Source organism: Drosophila eugracilis, unplaced genomic scaffold, assembly GCF_018153835.1.
Source record: "Drosophila eugracilis isolate 14026-0451.02 unplaced genomic scaffold, ASM1815383v1 contig_2088, whole genome shotgun sequence".
Taxonomy (NCBI): domain Eukaryota; kingdom Metazoa; phylum Arthropoda; class Insecta; order Diptera; family Drosophilidae; genus Drosophila; species Drosophila eugracilis.
The window spans coordinates 5898463-5919097 of NW_024572964.1; the positions used below are offsets into that span (position 1 = coordinate 5898463).

Genomic DNA, 20635 nt, shown 5'->3' on the forward strand with positions numbered 1-20635 from the left:
TTTAGTTCGTAGGAAGTACACTGAAAAAAATACATAAAGATACCATACAAAATCCACATACACATAAACGAAAAATAGCAAAAATTTAGTCAAAATGTTAAATGGTAAACTAAAAAAGGAAAACCAAATAATAAAAATGATTCCATGCAATTAAATTGGGCTCCGAGCCTTCACAAAGAATCCAATCAGCAAAAACAAAAAAAAACACAAGAAACCAAAAATTAACTCAAAGCAAAGCAAACTCAACACGTTAAAGCGGGCAAACATTAAAAATTAAATTATAAAACTATGCAAAAGAAAAATAAAAGTAAATGAAAAAAAATATATAAGCATAAAAAGAAAAAAACGAACACAAACCAAAAAAAGACGACACCTTCTAGCAGAATTACAATAATAATTAAGAACTTCACTTTGAACACTTTAAGAATCGAGAAACGATGACAACAGAATTATAGTTAAACAAAGGAAAAGCGATCCCCGAAAAACCAAGCCCCAGAAAATCCCATAGACAAAGGCACAAGTTTTGAGAGAACTCAATTGAAAAGATAGTTTTGATTTTCCTACGTCTCAATACCCTATGGTTTTCAATTTTTGTAGAACGAATTTTTAGCAAAGACAAAAACCAAAATACCGTATATAGTCGAATACAATGAAAATTCTACCAAAAACAAAATGGGAAATAATAATTAATTGGTTGTGAATGCAGCTTGGATGTTAATTCGATTCAGGAACAATGAAATCCCCAATTGCTGAACATTTCTTTATTCTTCCGGCCGTACACTGTCCGTGCTAGTGGCGATTGTCAATGGTTTTTCTTTTCAGTGTACTTGCAGGCATTGTCCACACTCACATTCACAGGATAACTCATTCATTTTTTTTAAAAAACCCCGATAAAAAAGAATCCATTGAACCCATTGTAGCAACAAATCGAAACATAATCAAAACATTTTTTAGGTTTCCAATCAAATTGAATTAAATATACAAAAGTAAACTTTAATTAAACGATGAAGGGAAATATTAAACAAAAACAAAGAGAAAGAGAAATAATTGAAACTACAGACCATAGAAGGCTATAAGAAGTGAAGTAAATAGAAATTCTAAATGTATACAACAGTCTAATGATAGATCTTCATCCTCGAAGATGAAAGCTAATCAAACACGGGACAAAACAAGGAGAAATTTACCAAAATACCAAATCACAACATTTTAACATAATTTTTACAGTTTGTATAAGTTTGACAGAGGCAAAGTAAATATTTAATAATAATAATAATAATTAATAATTAATAATAAAAACTCCTCAAGCAGAGAGAGGCAGAGGCAGTCAAGTTGGAAGACTTTAGCGAAATGAAATAGTTAAATTATGAAACTCATTTGATGGCGAAATGATGAACGTGGCGAAAACGTGAAACTTTTTGTACGCATTTGACTATTTTTAAAGCATTTTTATTAAATATATATACATAGTCACTATTATACGAATGTTTGTGAGCCAAACAATGTACTCATTTAATTAAGTTCACGTGCACACAAATGCACTGGAATCTCTTTTAACAAATTGTTATCGGATATTTGATTTGTTTGAGCGTATTGTTAGTTATATCTCTTATCACACTTTCCTTTTTGGCCAGACCAGCAGAGCAGCAGGATACACGAGGGTAACAATTGCATATTAAATACAATTTATAACTCTGCCACACGAAATCTAAATTCGAAACACACTAAAAAAAGAATAAATCAATAGCAAACTGCAGCAGCCAATTACAATGGACAAACAGCAAAGAAACAAACATTAAAATTCAATTTTTATTGTAAAACCTAATTAGCAGCTGCAACAAGAACAACAACAACAAAATATATAAAAAACGAAACAAAATGAACATGCAATGGATGTTAATACTTTTTGAGAACAAGAAAAAAAAACAAAATATGCAACAGTAAAGAAAAAAAGAAATACACAATGATTATACAATTGCAAATGCAACTTAACACTCAACATAAGGATAGTGAAAATGTGTGACAAATGATTAAATTACGAAATCCTTTTGAAGTGAAAACAAAAGAAAATAAAATGTGAAATTTAAAAAAGAAAATAATACTTTGTGACTTTTATTACAGAACTTTTTGGGGTTTCAGATTCAGCAGATGTTCTTCTCTATAAGGCGAGATATTTTTGTTTTAAAATTAACAATTGATGGCTTCACTTATCATCTTACATTTAAAAGTTGTAACGCTTTTCTGAAGTTGAAAAATAATTCGTTTCCGGTGCTGCCAGATGGTTATTATAATTTACCATACCTAGCATTGCTTTCTACACACCAGGTGGCGCATTCTTCATTAATTTTACATATAGATGTAGACTTTCAAGGTATTTGGTTTTAGATACATAAAAATCCAAACAAATATTAGTTTCGTATTTTCCTTCTTAATCACTTCAAACCACATTAATATCCATAGTTCACATTTATTCACCCGTTATTTAACCCACCGAACCGCAAAACACTTGAATTTGTATAAATTACTTTATTGTTAAACATAATAAAATTGGTACTAAAACGTACTAGGACCTACTGTTTATAAAACTATAATTGTTTTGTTTTTACTAATATAAGTAACCTTCCCGTGTTGGAATTGGAATGCCGAAGGTGTGCCATGCTTTAAAAATCGTGAGTTACTTTCAATTTGTAATACCTTTCATTTATTCTTAACTTGATTGAGATAACTAAATTTAAGATATTTTAGCGCCGACAGAATACCGGCAAAACAAATTATGGAAATGGTGTTTACTAGGGTATAATAATCAATAGTCAATCAGTCTCCAACACAATACAGGCTCTCTGTGTGTTCTCCTCCCTATCTTATCTAACGTCTTCATCCTCGGCCAATATCTACAGCTGTTCGCTTGGCACACTCACTAGCTTCGGGCTACAATTGGTTGGGTTTAGGCGTCTTACGAATACATACGATAAAACTAAATATAGGCCTTAACTAAAGTGATAACAATAGTGTGTAGCTGGCACATTCCCACCCGCTTAGTTGGGCAGCAGTTCGGCCAGCTGATTTCGCAGGCTTGGCGGCAGTGAGTCGGGGAACTTGATGTCGAAGGATACGATCAAATCGCCGCGCCTTGATGGCTCCTTGGGCACGGGCAGACCTCGTCCACTGATTCTCCGCGTTGTGGTGGGCTTGATGATCTCGTTATTTGTATTCACTGGTATCCTATCACCCTGCAGCGTGGGCACACTGACTGGTGCTCCACATAAGGCCTGCTTCAGACTAACCTGGGCTGTGTACTTCAGATCGATGCCCTCGCGCTTGAACTGTGAATGTGGTTTATCGCGAATGATGAAGATGATGTCAGCCGGTATCTTGTTGGGTGCCGCATCGCCCTCCTTGGGGAATGTGATCTTGGTCCCAGCCTTCCACCCCGGTTTTACTGTGATGCTCAGCACTTTCTCCTCCTTATACGGCCCAGTATTTCCAGTGGCCATGCGTGAGATCTTCATTTTCTTGGTGCAGCCCTTGTCCACTTCCTCCAGAGTCACATACAGATCATGTTCGATAGGAGGATCCTGCTGCTGTTGGCGCTTTCGGCTGGGAGCTTGGGCATTGAAAGACTGCGAGCGGAAAGCACCAGCCATGGGATTAGCAGCAAAGCCCCCGCCTCCAAACATGTCCTCCCCGCCAATGTTCATGAAGATCTCATTGGTATTACCGCCTTGGCCGCCACCAAACATGTCACCGCCGCCAAAGAAAACGCCAAATGGATCCGACGAGCCAAAGAACTGAGCAAAGGTGGCTCTTGGATCACCGTGGAACTGGTAGTTGTAGGCTCCCGGCTGACTGTTGCCATCTGGTCCGGGCGTGCCGCCCTTCAAGCCATCCTCTCCGTATGTGTCGAAGATGTCACGTTTCTTCTTGTCAGACAGAACTTCATAGGCCTCGGCAATCTCCTTGAAACGCTCCTCAGCCTGCGGGCTCTTGTTTTTATCGGGATGGTATTTAAGAGCCAGTTTACGGTAAGCCTTCTTGATCTCATCGTCAGAGGCCTTACGATCAATGCCCAGAATTTTGTAGAAGTCCTTGGCCATTTTAAAGCTGAAATATTGTAAAGGGGAAACGCTGTAGATTAGAATGAAAACTGATTGCTTGCTGGGGCGATGGAAATTGCTAGAAGCACAAGTTGTGCAACTGTCGTGTTGTCATGCGAGTGACGTAGTCGCAGTAGTCTGCGAATTCCGACTATTCCGCTTCCCCCAAATGCGTTAGGGTTGATCAGATCGATGCTTCTGCCCACACACAAAACGCCTCATGTAAAAGACCCAACACACACAATATGCTAATCCTAACTCACCTTAAAAATCACTTGAAATCCGTATGTATATCAATTCGAATATGCAAAATGCAGTGGCAAAGTGCAATAATTGCTGGCTTTCACTATTCACACTATAATGTCACGGGTCCGATGTTCTTGAAATATTTGTTACGTTGCTTTCGCAATTTATTCAATTGTTCTTTTCGTTTTCTTTATCCACAAAATGTGGCTTGCGCACTAAAAACACCCTCTTTTCGCTTTGAATTTTTTTTTGATAATGTGCGGCTGTCACTGAGTGCGCTGCTTATATAGACTTTTTTCGTCTGCGTCGAAATTTCTCGATGTTTCTAGTCTTTTAGGGTTGTATCTCGAAATTGTGCGAATGGCGATTGGCGACGATAAGTCTAGATTGTTGGAGATGACTAGTAAAATCTGGCGAATTATAGCTATATTTAGCGGGAACAACAAAATAATATTTTATGGTAGACAATTGACTGTAAAGTTTAACATTTGATGAAACATTACGTTGTAAAATATTATGAAAAATATTTTTAACTCTGTAATTTCTTAAAATTAAAATTTCTTATTCTTATTTACTATAAGTTCTTTACAGCTGCCAGTGTGACCTTAAAACACAATCCAAAAGGCCAAATCATTTATTTTAACCCGTTTGGTATTTTGGAATCAGCGAGCGGCAGTCACACTCGAGCAAGAAAACAGCCGCAGCGGAACAAAAAACATTCGAAAAAATGACCCGTAGAACCTCGTTTTAAGCGGATTCAAAGCCAGGACGAAGGAGCAGAGCAGCAGAACAGGATCATCATCAGAGGATCAGTTGGATCATCGGCCAAACAGCCGCATTTCCCCCCGCAATCCACACTCGCACACACCCACACAGCCGTATACCGCAGTATTTTCACACACACTTGAGGTGAGTGAGATGAAGGTACACACACTCGCATACAGAGAAGAAAACAAGGCGCCCCTCAAATTTTTGCGACATATGGACGCGCCTCACTAAGGACTAATTTGCCAGCCCGAAGGACACCCAATGGGGCCACTTTTTTTTGAGCCAACCCATGCCAACATATGCGTGTCACGTCGCACAGTTAAAGCCTTGACCGATCGCCCCGCCCCACCTTACCACCGCCCCCCGAGGTGTTGCGCAAACGAATTCAGCCTGTGACCCTTAACCCCATCCGAAAAAATTCTTTGGCATGGCGCCTGTTTAAAAGGATGTCTCATTGCAGCAACTGCAATTGCAGTTGCGACGGCAGCCTCATAAAAATAGTCATTCATTCCCGCAAATAGAGAGCTAGAAAATTTAAAAGAGAGCAAACGACAGACATTAATAGCACTTTCGCTATAAACCCAAACACATCGCCTATATTCATTGAGTAATCCGCCTGGGTTCTCGGGGCCTTTAAGTTCCCCTACAAAACGAACTACCCACCCACTGCTTTGTCCGGCGATAATTGTTATCAGTTACAGTTCGTGAGTGGTCATTACAAATAGCAAAAGGGGTACTGAATCTCTTAGACACCTGATTTTATGAGAGTCAATTGAGGCTATTACATTCATATCCACATTATTCCTTTAAAAAAATTATTTACATATACAGTGAACTCTTTAACTGAAAACGTACATAATTAGTCCTTATAGTTTGAGGACTTTAACAATCCTTAAACCTTAAAGCCATATCTCTTATTTAATTAAGTCTAATGTTGACTAAACTCTTTATTAAATAATAAACAAATTAATTAAATCATAAATTAAGAAAAACACATTTCCAAATATTATAGTGCATCCACCAATGAACTTAAATCGTAGCTGTGTGACTATTCGCGAACGATCGGGCGCCAGATCGTGTGGGATATCTTAAGAATCGGTATCTCGATCGGCCAGTACACGCGTGAACTATGTCGTGCGTTGACGGCGCGGTCTTCTAGTTCGGAAAGATTTCGGAATACTCAGATCGGACGGTAAAGCATATAGAGCACGGATATATACACACTTATTCACACCGCATTGGAAGCTCCAATTGAAGTTGTACGAGATCTAAGAATAGAAACCATTTCGTAATGGAGATTTTCGTACAAGAATGTGCATTATATGACCGGGAATCCTGCAATTTCCGGCAGTCAGCAGTCATATCTCAGTCATCTCATGGTTTTTGTAGATCACATAAATTTCGCAGTACCGAAATAGTTCAAAAATAGCACAGATATATGCGAGAATGAGTTCCCCTCCACCTCCTACGTCCCCCTTAGATATGTCTATATGGCATAGATAACTCGCGATATCGGTTTCTGTAATACCCGACCAACACAAACATTGACCGAAAGATCATCATCGTGATCATGTAAATATTGAGTGGGATCCCTATGTGTTGAAAGTGCCATACCATTCTGATGGATCGACATATTCTATGAGTCTGTGTGCTTCTCTAAATCTCTGAAAACCTTCGCATTTACAAATAGCCAGATATACGCGTATTCAAAACGCTCCCAAAGCTGTCTTATATCTTGCTCCTCTCGATTTTTGTGTGCTTTTTTTCAGACCGCTCAGATGTGTCGCGGTCGCTGTCGCCGCCTGTTTTTATTTTTAGCAGCACGGGTTTCTTATTTTGATTTCTGCTGGCCGACGTGTATTAGCATTTTTGAATCCCCATCTCGCTCGCTCCCTTGCCGGGCAATATGGGGTTGTGTTTGGACTCTCCAACATGTGTTTGAACGGCAACTGCAGCGAATTCACATCATGTTGTGGATGTGCATCCTCCATTCGGAGGAGAACCAAAATATCTTGGGTAGCCAGCCAGCCATTTGTATGTTTTGTGGTTATTTTGGGTCATCAAATTGGAAAAACATTGCAAGTACCCAATCCCCAATTGCTTGCGACATTCAATTAAATGCTGTGCAACTCAAGTCTCTTTAAATTAGAGCAAAAATAGACATTCAAAAAAAATAATTTTAGAATCAGTTGACAGGAATTTATTAAAATTCAAAATGTGGTCGATTTGCGTAAAATGTATTAATGAGACCTATATAAGCAGAACATCGTTTATAATATTTCTGAACTAAAACTGTAATTCAACCTGTAATCTAGAATATTTTCTGGAAGAGATCATGAACAATGACCTTAATGATATTTGAATAAATCTATAAATTTCGAATTTTATATATAGACCATCTGTTTTGCTTAAATCTGTCAAGTTTTACAAATACTTCTAGAATAATTCGCTTATGCCCAATAAGTATTAATTTGTTCATATGGATATGTGGGACGCCCACTTGCAATTTGCGCACTGCCGGATTGGAGGCGCCAGATATTCGGCCGTATAATCGCCACAACTTCCGTTACAGTGTCGAGCAGGGTCTTACAAAGAAACCCAACCAACATGGAGCGACATTTGCACTGAAATTTATGCATTCAGTATGCCCCATGATGATGACGTTGGTCTCCAAATGGAGGAGAATAATAATTCCCGTAGCATCCTCCTGAGCCAACTGATGGTCGGTTGTTTACGAAATTCCGCTGCCTGTTAGTCACGACGTCGATTTCGGGGGCAGTCGATGCTCGATTGGGTGTACGTGCTATATGTAGATATATATAGACGGCAACTGGCGCTGGCCCGTACAAATAAGGCGCGAAAAGCGTACCCGGAGCACGTCAATATCTATGGCTAGGGAGGCGCGACGGACTCTTTTTGGTTTCTGCCGCTTTATTCGCGAATGAGGTCGAAAACAAGAAGATTTCCCAGTAATTTGGGACTGGCCAGCTCTTCCTTATTTACTACTGGCCTTAGCCGCCCAAAAGAAGCTTCGTCATGGCCAGGAACTTGGCCACGACGGAGACGTCAAAGGTGTCATGACACCACCATTGTTTTACAATTAAAGAATAGGAAAAAACCTAAACAAAATTTATGAGTAAATCATTTCAATTTATCCGTAGGATTTCCTTCACCATCATTTGAACAATCCGCAGCCAAGAAATGACGGACAAGGATAGCGAGCAGTGCACCGTCTCGGTCTTTGACCAGACACCCGGCTCAGAGCAGAAGAAGATCAATGTGGTGGTCCGCTCCCACTTCACAGTAAAGCGAGTAATGGACCTGATCGATACTCAGTTCCACTACGGGAAGTTTGAGCTTCTTTTGCAACCACACGAAAACAAGGATTTGGTAAGGATTACTATTTTAACTGCTGTAATGTAACACTATGATGAATATTTCCTGCTTAGGTTAACCTGAATGCCCTAGAATCCCAGCTTTTCTACGATGTTCCTGGTTTTGAGCGCCAGTTGAAAAACCACTTGGCGCTGCTTCCTTCCGGCAGTTGGGACGGAGACGTTAGCAAACGCTTCGAGTTTCCCATCAAAAAAGTGGTAGTAAAAAAGGTCATAAAAGCAGATGGCGAGAAGTCCAAGAGCCCTGCCACTGGCGAGAAAAAGAAACGCGTGGTTGGTGAGAAAACCAAGAAGAAGACTGCATCCGGTTCCTCTTCTCCTAGCAAGTCAAAAACAACAAGTGAAGACTCGTTGGCGAAAACCAGCGTCAGTTCAGAATCAAGCCCAGAAAAAAGTTCCAAAATCACGACAACTGAAGAAAACGGCCCCAAGCCAGTTTTAGAAGCTCCTAAGGCTAGCCCTGAAGAAAGTCCCGACCTATCTGCAGAGGCAAGCTCCAAAATCACGTCTCTGGAGAGTCCAGTTGCCAAGAAACCAGCAAAGGTCTTTTCAAAACCAACTCTAGATTGCGAGTCGATAGACGTACTGAACAAGCAACGGATCTCTGAACAACTGCAACTTTATCCTCAAGGTAGAAACCTAATCTCACCGGTTGAGTTTGCTCCTTCAGACCTATTCATTTCGGATGCTGAACAGTTGTCGGATGACGACCTGGCACTGGGCGCATCTGCAAGTCCAACTATGTTGGGACCGGGCTATGATTTCGGAGCTCCGACTGGGGACTCAGACGTGGAGGGTGTGACCGGAGTGGCGGATCCATCTACGATTGGACCAGACGATGGTACGGACCCAGCGCTGTCGAACTTCTATCGTCGAAAGTATGGCGGTGACGAATTGCCAGCATGGAAGAGAGTAAATACTACGGCAGAGGACTTTGTGTCGTCAGCCACCACGGAAACGGAGACGGAGGCACGACAGACGAACGGTGGACCCAGGGGATATGTTGGCTTGGTGAATCAAGCCATGACTTGCTACCTAAACAGCTTGCTTCAGGCACTCTTTATGACGCCCGAGTTTAGGAATGCTCTGTATCGCTGGGAGTTCGACAACGATAACGAAGCTAAAAACATACCCTACCAACTGCAAAAGTTATTCCTCAACTTGCAGACGTCGCCAAAGGCGGCAGTGGAGACCACAGACCTTACCCGCAGCTTTGGGTGGGACTCGACAGAGGCCTGGCAGCAGCATGACATCCAGGAGCTTTGTCGGGTTATGTTCGACGCTCTAGAGCAGAAATTCAAGAACACAAAGCAGGCAAATCTTATCTCCAATCTGTATGAGGGCAAAATGAATGATTATGTTAAGTGTTTGGAGTGCAATACTGAGAAGACGCGCGAGGACACCTTTTTAGATATTCCGTTACCTGTGCGTCCATTTGGAAGCAGCTCAGCCTACGGCAGCATTGAAGAGGCACTGCGCGCCTTCGTCCAGCCGGAGACACTCGATGGAAATAACCAATATCTGTGCGAGAAGTGTAAAAAGAAATGCGACGCCCACAAGGGTCTGCATTTTAAGTCCTTCCCCTACATTTTGACACTTCACCTAAAGCGTTTTGACTTTGACTACCAGACCATGCACCGCATTAAGTTAAATGACAGGTAAGTCTTTAACCTAAAATGAAACTATTTTATATTAAATCTGCTCTGCTTTTTAGAGTAACCTTCCCCCACACGCTAAACCTCAGCACGATTATTAACCGAAGCGGCAACAGCGGCGAGCAAAACTCTCAGCTGAATGGCACTGTGGACGATTGCAGCACTGCTGATAGTGGCTCGGCTATGGAGGACGACAACCTGAGCAGCGGCGTGGTGACCACAGCTAGCTCCAGTCAGCACGAGAACGATCTTAATGACGAGGATGAAGGCATCGACATGAGCAGCAGCACTAGCAAGAGCGCAAAACAGGGATCCGGGCCTTACCTGTACGAACTATTTGCCATCATGATCCATTCGGGCAGCGCTTCTGGTGGCCACTACTATGCTTATATAAAGGACTTCGATAACAACAGCTGGTTCTGCTTTAACGATCAAAATGTGTCCGCGGTAGGTGTTTATCTCAATTCACTATGTTCGAAAATTCACAAACCCTCTACCCACAGATCACTCAGGAAGACATCCAACGTTCGTTTGGAGGACCTAATGGCAGCTACTACTCCAGTGCTTACACCTCCAGCACCAACGCGTACATGTTGATGTACCGGCAGGTGGACGCAAAACGCAACGAACTCGTCGCCAAGGTGGCCGACTTTCCTGAGCACATCAAATCACTACTTCCGAAACTTCACTCGGAGGAGGAGAACCGCGTAACTCGATTGGGCAGGCACAATACAGTAACGGATTTGGCTCTTCCGGACCTATACAAACCGCGCGTATACTTTTATAATCCCTCACTGAAAAAGATGAAATTCACCAGGGTTTACGTATCACAAAGTTTCGACATTAACAGGGTGCTCAGTTCGGCCTATGATACTTTAAATGTGGAACTATTCGCACCGCTTTCACGATGTCGTTTGGTGGCTTACAATTCTGCGATGGACACTATCATCCAGTCCCTAGAGGGTTTCACAGATCCAGCTCTGACCGAACTGCGCGCAGCACAGAACTATAGTCTAGACTTTCTGCTGGAGTACCGGGCCGAGGACCAACAGTTCGAAAACTATCCTCCGGACGGCATCACATGGTATGTGTTTAAGGTAGATCTATCGAGCATGGCGATGGACGGTCCCTTCCTGGTTTACTCAGCAGCGCGGGAGCGGGAAGCCAGCGACGCCCTTCGCCGCTCCATCGCCCTCCGTTTACACATTAGCGAGCAGCAGTTCCTACTCGCCACGGTGCGCGGCACAATTCCGAAGGCTTTCGTGGCTTACGATCCACACCCGTCGCCCGATGCGCTGCAGCACCTACAAAACCTGGCCAACACCCAGTTCAAATCCATAACCTACTTCTACTTAAATGTCCCCAATACGGATTCCGCCAGCCTTGAGATGTTGGGTGTGCCCAGCATCGAGTCCATCGAGGTAAGTTTTACGACATCGTCGTTATGAAGTAATTGAATTTAATTCGCTACTTTATTCAGACGGCCAGTGGTGGTGATGTGGTTGATGCCGCCATGATGAATGGCGTGGCACCCGGCCACGAGCCGTCCAACAGTGACTGTGATTGGAGGCGCTACAAGCGGGAACCGCTGGACACGCTGTCACAACCTAGTCCCAGTCTCGGCCACGAGTCCAACTCGGAGGACAGCAGTTTAAGCGACGGAGACCGCACTCTGGTGGAGACGGAAAACCTAGCACATCGCGGTGGTGGCGACAGCCAAGTCAGTTCCACCAGTCATTCGCCACAGCTATCTAGCCCCGAGGACGAAGCAGCTTCACACGATGCCATGTTGCGGGTTCATGCATACTGCAATGGAAACGGCAGTTATGCGGCAGCTGATGTCGTAGAACCCTTACTCCTGCCCACCAGCACCAATCACTTTTTCTACGCAACAAAAATTGACTGCGTGGATGTGGTGGGCACCAGTTCCAGTTCGGGTCACCAGTCCGACGAGGAAGCTCAGTTGCGAAGACCTACGCGTGCCTACAAACTACTGGTGGGCACGCATATGCGCATGGGCGCCTTCAAGCGCCATATTGAACAGTTGATCCAAGTGCCGAGCGCCTATTTTAAATTACAGCGCAAGCACGATAACAACCTGTCCAGTAACCAGAACAACTCGTTGGTTCTTCTCACCGAAGGCGAAACACTAACTGTGGAATTGGGCAAGAATCTGGAGCCGGATGAGTTTAAGGCCAAAATTCACTTTATGCGACTTGCGGACATTGATAACGAAACGTCGAAGTTGCCCTGCGTCTGCGAGTGGGTCTACAATGCCAACACAACGGCGGAGCAGGCCAAACAAGACTTAGTGGCGAAACTGCACCGTATGGACGCTAAGTATGCCACACTCACTGTAGAGAACTGTCGCATCTGGCTGAAGGGTGGGCGTATTCCCATTAAGATCCTGGCCAACGATGAAACACTCTACTGCGACATGCGCTCCACCATAGCGGCAGAGGTGTGTTTATACGACCCTTAGACTATGATAACAACTTAACCTGGTTTGCCTTTCGTTGCTTTACAGTTCATTGTGCAGGAGTGTGAAGAAGGTGTGAACCCACAACCCAAGGACGATTCACTAACTATATTTGTTAGGAGTTGGTGTCCTTATAAAATGGAGTTTGGAAAGTTCCAAGAAATTACTTTGGACCGTAAGTGAAGAATCAAAAGGCAATTAAAAATAGATGTTAATACAAAAATGATTTATTATTCCGCAGAGGACAGCGAAATCAGACAGTCATTATCACAGATCAGCAACCTCCCAACAGACAAACTGAGCTATATGAAGGTACATAGTAAATCATTGTTTTAATATAACTCCCATATTAATAAAAATCGTGTTCCTCGCAGGTTAACAGCAACTTCCCCTGCACAAGCATATCAGCGTTAAGCGTCAACGAATCCAGTAGTTGGTACGCCGTACCAGCAAGTCTGGACAAATATCCGCTGAATACCACACAGACGGCCAACATCTACTTGTACAAGTAAGATTTCAGCTATGGGGGAGTGAAATAACTAGAGCATAGACTAATATGTGTTCCCAACAGAGATAAGACCGTACCTGCGCGTGAGCTGACGCTAGAGGAGCGACGTCAGATGAACGCCAGGGAGAAGGCTCGCCTTGATCGGGTGGGTTGTGTGTCTACCACCCGATTCTCCCAGCGTCGGGAACGCGCCCTGAAGATCTACCTGGACTCGCCTGAGAAGTCAAGTAACGTGACCGCCTCAGCACCAATGGATGTGCATGTCAATAATTAGTTTGGTGACGAGTATAAAACGGTCGCGACCCAAAACAAAAAGTACACCTAAACATGTATGTAGCGACGGCAGACCATTAAATCCCAGATCCTGTTTTAATCAACGGTCATATATCTTTGGCGGCTCCAAGTGCCGGTCGTGTTTTCTATACTTTACCCGCAGCAATTGCGTATTTTGTTGTTGTTTATTTTGTTTGGCGCAAGGGGAAGATGTCGGCGTGATGGGCAAGAGCATAGTCATTGGTCTGTACTAAATTGGAATGGATCTGGGATATACGGCTGAGCTGCGTGGCACAGCACTATGCGACGTTAACCATAACGAAGTTATTCTTGCAACTTTCGTAATACAAGAGTTCAAAGATGAGACTGTAAAATTTAAACTAAATATGCAAGAAATCTAAATTACAAATTGTATAATGTGAATGTGAACATCAAAACTAAATTAAAAGAATAAAATAAACACAACTCTCAAGTGCATTTATTGTAATCAAAAGCGTGTCAAATTCGATTGGACCTCGGGGGACCATGAACGTTTTTATTAAATAAAAAGACGATTGGCATTTATCGGCTGTTTTATAGAAAATGTTAATTTTATTTAATACCTACTACGCAGCGTTAATAACGTTTTTCTTGAATTATACTTTAAGATCATTTAGCGTTAAAATTGTTACAATTTGACGACACTTCTTGCTTTGCTTTGCTTTTTCGTTGCGATGATATTGAACAAACCGATAAACGAAGGCAGCTTATAGTAAAGGAAATAAAGAGGTAAATTTCACGCTGGGCCGACCGCCCTGCTGATGGATGGAGGATTTTTGGGGAAATGGTTTTGCGTAATTCCCTGCTGGAGGTACAAGGAATTCTCAAATTGTTGCCGTGATCTGTTGTCAAAAAGGATTTAATACGCAACGAATTCGATAGTAAAAATCTGTGGAGCGGCAGCGGTAGGCAGCGCAATTGTTCACATTGTGGTTTCCGTTGTTGGGGAGGTGGTGCGGATCTTTATCAGCGAGTGGTGGTCTATGCCTTGGTCTCGACGGCCGGCGCCGTTTCCACCTTTGTCGCCGCTCCTCCTGATGCCTTCTTGCCCTTGCCCTTGCCCTTCACTGGACCCAAAGGCTGCGTTAGCAAAGTCTGAAAGATTCCGATTATAATTAATATCTATCATGACATCATATGTGATAGTAATAAATACCTTCAGCTCCTCCTGCGCAATGCTGTACTCGCTCACGTAGTTTTCTGCCTCGAATGGGATGCCGGTGACCAGGTTAACGCCGTTGGGCATGAGCAGAACAGTGTGCTTAAACTGCGCCACAACTTCGGCTGTAATTAAAAAGCAAAAAAATGTTTAAATTTTGGTGAGTTCCGGTATAGAATATAATTAGCAAATAACACCTGAATTAGGGTTTTTTAAATTTGTGGCAATGGCATGTTCAGACAGAGGCCACACTGGGGCAACTACTGAAGACGTCAAAGCCTGGGGTTTGTTCTAGCAAAATGTCTGGCCGTACTTAGCACCCGAAGGTGTACCAAATTCGGAATTAAGTTTTGCCAAAGAAATAATAGCATATATCACACTTACAGGGCTTCTCGTAAAGCACTTGGAAGGGCTCAATCATCTTGTGCGAGACACACTCGACGACTCCCATGCGGGCTTTGGTCTCCTCCTCAAAGCTGCGGATGTTGAATGGCATGTTTCCGTACTTGGTTTTCACCTCTGCCAGCAGGGCACGGGAAGCCTTCAGCTTAAGCATATAATTCTCCTCCGACTTCTTGTAGATGGAGACCTTGGTATCCTTCTCGCGTCCCTGCAACGAATACAAAGAATTAGCAATTGTGTTCTATTCGCATTAAACAGGGATCCATCTTTTTTATAGCGTTCTCAGATCTCATAATCTTGCAATCTTCGGACAACAGCTGGCTAGACTTTGGTGTCTGTACGTGCCAGGTTTAAATAACAAAACCCGCAGAGCGTACAAGGCGCTCTCGCTACAAACTCTGCACTCCGGCCAAGTCAGCCTCAAGCGCGTGTTTTTAATCATTGAACAATAAAAAAGGATAAAAATAACTTTTTATGGGTAATTACTAACCATTCCTTCTCCGCTGCTAACAATGACATCGATTGCATAGACCTCGTATGTTTCAAAAGTGCACTTCTCGTGCTCCTTGCGCTGCGCCTCGCTGGGATTCTGTATGATCGTCTTTTCGCCGTCAATTTTGAATTGCTTCAGTTCGTGACTAAGCATGCCCTCGATGGGCTTGCATTTGTACGACTCGCTGATTTGTTGCACGGCATCGGTGAGGGTGTAGTTCTGTAAAAAACATAAGCTCAAGTTAAACAGCAACTAATATGTAAACTTTTAAGAGCCCTGAGAGATTAAACAAAAAACCTAATCGGAATTGTTAATGAGATTGTGGACAACTTTAAAGACCGAACATTTCTGAAATGTAAACTTGTTCAGTTCACGAAACCGACACTGATTTTCTGTGCAGACATTGAGCTGTACTGAGCCATATTAAGCCGCAGCCAATCCGTTGACTGCATATTACAATTCCAGACTATAAGCTTTATGAATGTGGACAACTTTAAAGACCAAACATTTCTAAAGAATAAACTTGCTCAGTTCACGAAATTGACACGTTTTCTATCTGCAGGCGTTGAGCTGAACTGTGCTAGAGTTACAGCAGCAGTCAATCCGTTGCCTGCAGAAGAAGTAACCATATAAACAACTGGCAAGTTGCCTCCAATCCAGAAAAATAGACCAGAGCAATTACCAGATTTCACAACATTACGAGGAGGACTTACGTTGGCGCCGGACTTGAGCAGACGCAAGGCAGCCTGGACAGCCCAGTATGCGGCGAGGATGACATCAGCCTGGCGACCACTGATCTTCTGATCCGCTCCAGCGCCCACGACAATTGTGTGAGCTGCCACAGCAATGAAACCATCGATGTGGGCTCCCAGATCACTGTGTATGGAAAATACAAAGATTAAACTCTAAATAAACAAAATATAATGTTTAACTTACATTTTGACTACATCGCCGGCCTTTAACGTGTAGTCAGTATCATTTTTGGCTGGCGAGAAGTGGCAGACACAGTTATTGACGGACAGACATGTGGGAAAGGCGATGCCTTTCTTCAGGTCCTTCTCCTTTTTGTATACCTGATATATAAAAGATATGGGATATTTATATGACAGTTCTTCAGACCAGAATTATGAGATTTTGTCTGGTGTGTCCTCAGATCTCATAATCTGTAAATCCCTGGGACCAAATGGCGAACACATAAGCCGGGCACGTGGGGTATGTAAAGCCCCGCGTGCGCCTGGTGACCACGAGGCGATTACCAGCCCACACAGCACATGGATCGTCATCGGGAACCCTCAACGGCGTAATTCTTAATCATTGGACATTCCGATTAGTCGTTTAGGCGTCCAGGCGGCCACCACTTACTTTGCCGGTCTCCTCGGTGAGCTGATTGTCGCCCTGGTTGCAGATCTCCCGAACGGATGCATCAACTACGCAGAGTCCAATTACCGCCTTGAGAGTTTCTAAAATTAAACGAGCAGACGGAGTCCAGAAATAGGCGTATTTATCAACGCGTGGCGAAAAAGGGAAAGCGGCAGTTTGTATATTGTGTAAGCGCCACGTAGCAGTGCCTCCTGGAATCGCTTTCCCTTTGTGGATCCCGGGATCCGAATACTTACTATTGACGATCTCGCCGGCCAACTTGTACTTGGTCACCACCAAATCCTCGGCGATGGTCTTCTCGGGTTCCTTTTCCACTTCTGCCATTGTGCACACTCGACTCAAATAATTTTAAAATGGCGACTTTAATGAAAATGCGACCCGACTGAAACACCACGAGGTAAGGAAAGTGTGGCCAAGCGTTGTAAGTAACGTCCCCAGTGTGAACGTATTCCAATAAGTCATAGCCTTGGCAACCCTAAGAAAGGAAGCGCTAAGTATGTTTTCGGAAACAGATATATTTCCTATCGCCGTTATCGATCTGTTGCCATCGCTAAATACTATAGCCTCCTAATATCGAAGTACCAAATAACGCCTCATCATCATCTTTCAAAAATCTTTCTTATAAATTTATGGGCAGAAAGTAACTTATTGTAAAAACAATAAATCGCATTTAACGGCAAAAATATCAGAAGTCAGTGTCTTTCCCCTGCTGCTTACTATTCTGTGGCCACCAAAGCGCTATTCTCTGCGGCAACAAAAGTTCTATAAAATAGAGCCAATAATATTAAGTCGCCATGTCTGTGCGCGTGATTAACGACGAGTCCCATTTTCAAGCGGAGTTGGCTCAGGCGGGTGTGCGCTTAGTCGTTGTGGACTTTACAGCCACATGGTGCGGACCCTGCCAGCGAATAGCGCCCATCTTTGAGATGTTTCCCAACAAGTACCCCAAGGCGATCTTTTTGAAGGTCGACGTGGATAAGTGCCAGGATACAGCCGCCGGACAGGGCGTTTCGGCCATGCCCACGTTTATCTTCTACAGAAACAGGACCAAAATTGACCGCATCCAGGGAGCGGACGTCAATGGACTGGAGGCCAAGATTCAAGAGCACATCGGCACCGGCGCCGGTGAAGAGTCTGGCGAGGACTACGGCCAGGGATTGGTATGGTACTTTTAGGGCCAAAACTTCCAAAGCTAATCCCTATTTTATCTTACAGATGGAGCTGAACACCTTCATCTCGAAGCAGGAGTGCGAATGCCTCAACGAAGCCGATGACCATAATTTAAAGCACGCTCTGGCCTCCGCCGGTGGTTACCTGCAGTCGGATTGCGACGAGCAGTTAATCCTGTCTATCACCTTCAATCAGGCCGTAAAGATACACTCTCTGAAGTTCAAGGCACCCGCGCAGCTAGGTCCCAAGGATGTCAAGTTGTTCATCAACCAGCCACGTACCATAGACTTCGACATGGCCGAGTCTATGACCAGTGTGCAGGATCTAAGGTGCTTATTGTCTAATTCATAACCTAATTTATTTACTAAATGGTCAAATCATTTTGCAGCCTGGCTGAAAAGGAGCTGGAAAACGGAGTTCCCGTTAATCTGCGTTATGTCAAGTTCCAGAACGTTCAGAACATTCAAATCTTCGTCAAGAACAATCAGTCGGGTGGCGATGTGACGCAGATCGATTATATTGGCTTCATTGGCTCTCCCATCATGACTACCAAGATGAATGACTTTAAGCGAGTGGCCGGCAAGAAGGGTGAAAGTCACTAGGTTACCCACTTGGATTCCAATGAAAATTTCTACGTTTTCCCAATTGACGTCCCGGTACTTCTATTCAACTTTCGACTTACAACTAAGCAATGTACAACAAATGCATAAAAAATCATACAAAACAAGGTTTAACAATCGATAGCAGGTAATTTGAATATCCATTAGTGTTAAAGGCTGCTCTGGTGCGAATCCAGTTCCTTGGTGAGCATTTGCCAGGCTTTTTCCGCCTGTTTTTGAGTGAAATCGTGGTCCCACTGCGAACTGAAAATCACCTGCGACTTAGCTATGATCTCCTTGTTTGGCACTTGGCTAGCCAAGCGCTTCTTGGCCTCCTCCTCACTCAGGTTGTTGCGCTCAATAATTCGCCTGACAGCCTCCTCAGGCGGTACAATCATGGACCACACCTCATGGCAGTACGTCTCCCAACCAGCTCGAAGAAGTATTGCTGCCTCCAGGACCACCACACGGGGAACCTCAGCCTGGGAGCGTAGTACATCCAACCGCCTATTTACTTCAGCGATGAGTTCCGGCCAGACGATTCCGTTAAGTGCCTGCAGTTCCTTGGGATCAGCAAAGACTAAAGGACCTAACTTGGAGCGATCAATACGGCCGTCGGCGGAAATAATGCCTTGGCCAAAATGCTTTACAATCCGGTCGTAGCACACCTGACCGGGCTCATACACATCGTGGGCCACCTTATCACAGTCGATTACATGGGCGCCCATTTGGCCCAATCTCTGTGCCATCTTGCTCTTGCCGGAGGCAATACCACCGGTCAGTCCTATAATGTGCGGACGTGCTGGGAGCTGTGGTCGTAGCTCCGGCCTTCTCCATCGGGATCCCAGCAAGTCTATCCGGGTATTACTAGAACTGATCTTCGTCTCATGGATGCCGTCATGGACGTTGCTCTCCACAATGTCGATGACAAAGATCTCAAGCTCCCGAAGCTGTCTGGCGGAACGTATCTCGTTGACTTTCTGACCTCCTCGAAGTGTTTCCGCACTGACCACAATCATGTCCAGATCGGGATCCACCTGTGTTGGTCCAAAGGGATCGTCGATAGGCACAATCTCGTACTGCAGTGTATTATCTATATCTGTTAGGAACTCCCGTAACCGGGATATACGCTCTTCCACGGGCAAAATCAAGTCCGGCAGCGTCTTTCCTACATACAGCGATATCAAAGGCCATTAAGATAAGAATCTTTTTGCCATATCACCATCAGTGCTTACCCTTCGTCATGGCGGAGGTTGTTACGCCTACTACAAGGCGTTTGCTGCTTCGCAGTACAGCTTGAGTGAGGAATATTTTGTGACCCAGATGTATGCGATCGAAGGTTCCACCGAGGACAACTGAGGGATATATCTTCGAAGCCTGGGAATCATCCTGCTGGGCACTCAAATCAGAGATGGCCGAGTCCTCTAAGAATATGGTGGGTTTGCTGATGTTAAGATCCGCCCGAAGACGGTCACAAAGCTCCGGATGATGTGCATCCGAGAAGATCAAGTCCACAGGTTGGCGCAATTTCAAGGATCCACAGGCCCCTGGTTTGAGGGGCGAGACAAGGACTCGCAAATCTAACTGGTTTCCCACATAACTACTACTGTTCGCGTAAAGCTGCGAGATTAGACGTCCCCAAACCGGAGGAGGTGGAACTGCTGACGTCGTGGACGTTGACCCCGCTACATTTAAATGAATGTACAGGGAATTAACGTACTTCTCAATGGCGCGGAGGGATTTTCCTAGGTGTTTGATGTTAGACACCACCAAGAGACCTGTGGAGGAGGCCATTCTGCTCGGCTGATTGGGATTAATTAAATTCTAGTTCAACGGTTGCATCGACATTATCACGTAGGGTAGGGTTGCCACTTATAGTCATTGTAAAAATACTTTTACAAATATGTCTATATAAGTACATTCTAGCATTTGCATATATATAAAATATATAAATATGATGATTATTAAAATTAAATGT

General features: G+C 43.8%; 5 protein-coding genes across 6 annotated transcripts; 2 read left to right on the top strand and 3 right to left on the bottom strand.

Annotated features, from left to right (window-relative positions):
- Positions 1 to 2508: 2508 nt before the first annotated feature.
- On the bottom strand, positions 2509 to 4610 carry LOC108107639 (dnaJ protein homolog 1). The gene is made up of 2 exons (XM_017215224.1): positions 4355 to 4610; positions 2509 to 4098 (listed from the first exon to the last, which is right to left on the bottom strand). The coding sequence occupies exon 2, from the start codon at positions 4089 to 4091 to the stop codon at positions 3033 to 3035; it is 1059 nt and encodes a 352-aa protein (XP_017070713.1). The 5' UTR covers positions 4092 to 4098; positions 4355 to 4610; the 3' UTR covers positions 2509 to 3032.
- A 388-nt stretch (positions 4611 to 4998) lies between these two features.
- On the top strand, positions 4999 to 13880 carry LOC108107779 (ubiquitin carboxyl-terminal hydrolase 47). Of its 2 annotated transcripts, none has more exons than XM_017215473.2 (10): positions 4999 to 5246; positions 8267 to 8495; positions 8555 to 10158; positions 10215 to 10602; positions 10659 to 11576; positions 11636 to 12616; positions 12683 to 12809; positions 12876 to 12946; positions 13009 to 13142; positions 13206 to 13880. In XM_017215473.2, exons 2-10 carry the CDS (start codon positions 8307 to 8309, stop codon positions 13414 to 13416), a joined length of 4623 nt encoding a protein of 1540 aa, XP_017070962.1. In that variant the 5' UTR covers positions 4999 to 5246; positions 8267 to 8306; the 3' UTR covers positions 13417 to 13880. The 2 variants fall into 2 exon arrangements, with proteins under 2 accessions (XP_017070962.1, XP_017070963.1); XM_017215474.2 differs by lacking the exon at positions 4999 to 5246 and adding an exon at positions 6199 to 6297.
- Positions 13881 to 13975: 95 nt separating this feature from the next.
- On the bottom strand, positions 13976 to 17300 carry LOC108107782 (proliferation-associated protein 2G4). Its single transcript, XM_017215478.2, has 8 exons — positions 17125 to 17300; positions 16871 to 16968; positions 16445 to 16581; positions 16222 to 16384; positions 15506 to 15727; positions 14998 to 15223; positions 14611 to 14738; positions 13976 to 14549 (listed from the first exon to the last, which is right to left on the bottom strand). Exons 1-8 carry the CDS (start codon positions 17210 to 17212, stop codon positions 14436 to 14438), a joined length of 1176 nt encoding a protein of 391 aa, XP_017070967.1. The 5' UTR covers positions 17213 to 17300; the 3' UTR covers positions 13976 to 14435.
- Positions 17301 to 17415: 115 nt separating this feature from the next.
- LOC108107783 (thioredoxin-like protein 1) lies at positions 17416 to 18785 on the top strand. Its single transcript, XM_017215479.1, has 3 exons — positions 17416 to 18048; positions 18104 to 18387; positions 18447 to 18785. Exons 1-3 carry the CDS (start codon positions 17683 to 17685, stop codon positions 18658 to 18660), a joined length of 864 nt encoding a protein of 287 aa, XP_017070968.1. The 5' UTR covers positions 17416 to 17682; the 3' UTR covers positions 18661 to 18785.
- Positions 18695 to 20520, bottom strand: LOC108107781 (bifunctional coenzyme A synthase). Its single transcript, XM_017215477.1, has 2 exons — positions 19893 to 20520; positions 18695 to 19825 (listed from the first exon to the last, which is right to left on the bottom strand). The coding sequence occupies exons 1-2, from the start codon at positions 20449 to 20451 to the stop codon at positions 18828 to 18830; spliced, it is 1557 nt and encodes a 518-aa protein (XP_017070966.1). The 5' UTR covers positions 20452 to 20520; the 3' UTR covers positions 18695 to 18827.
- Positions 20521 to 20635: the final 115 nt, after the last annotated feature.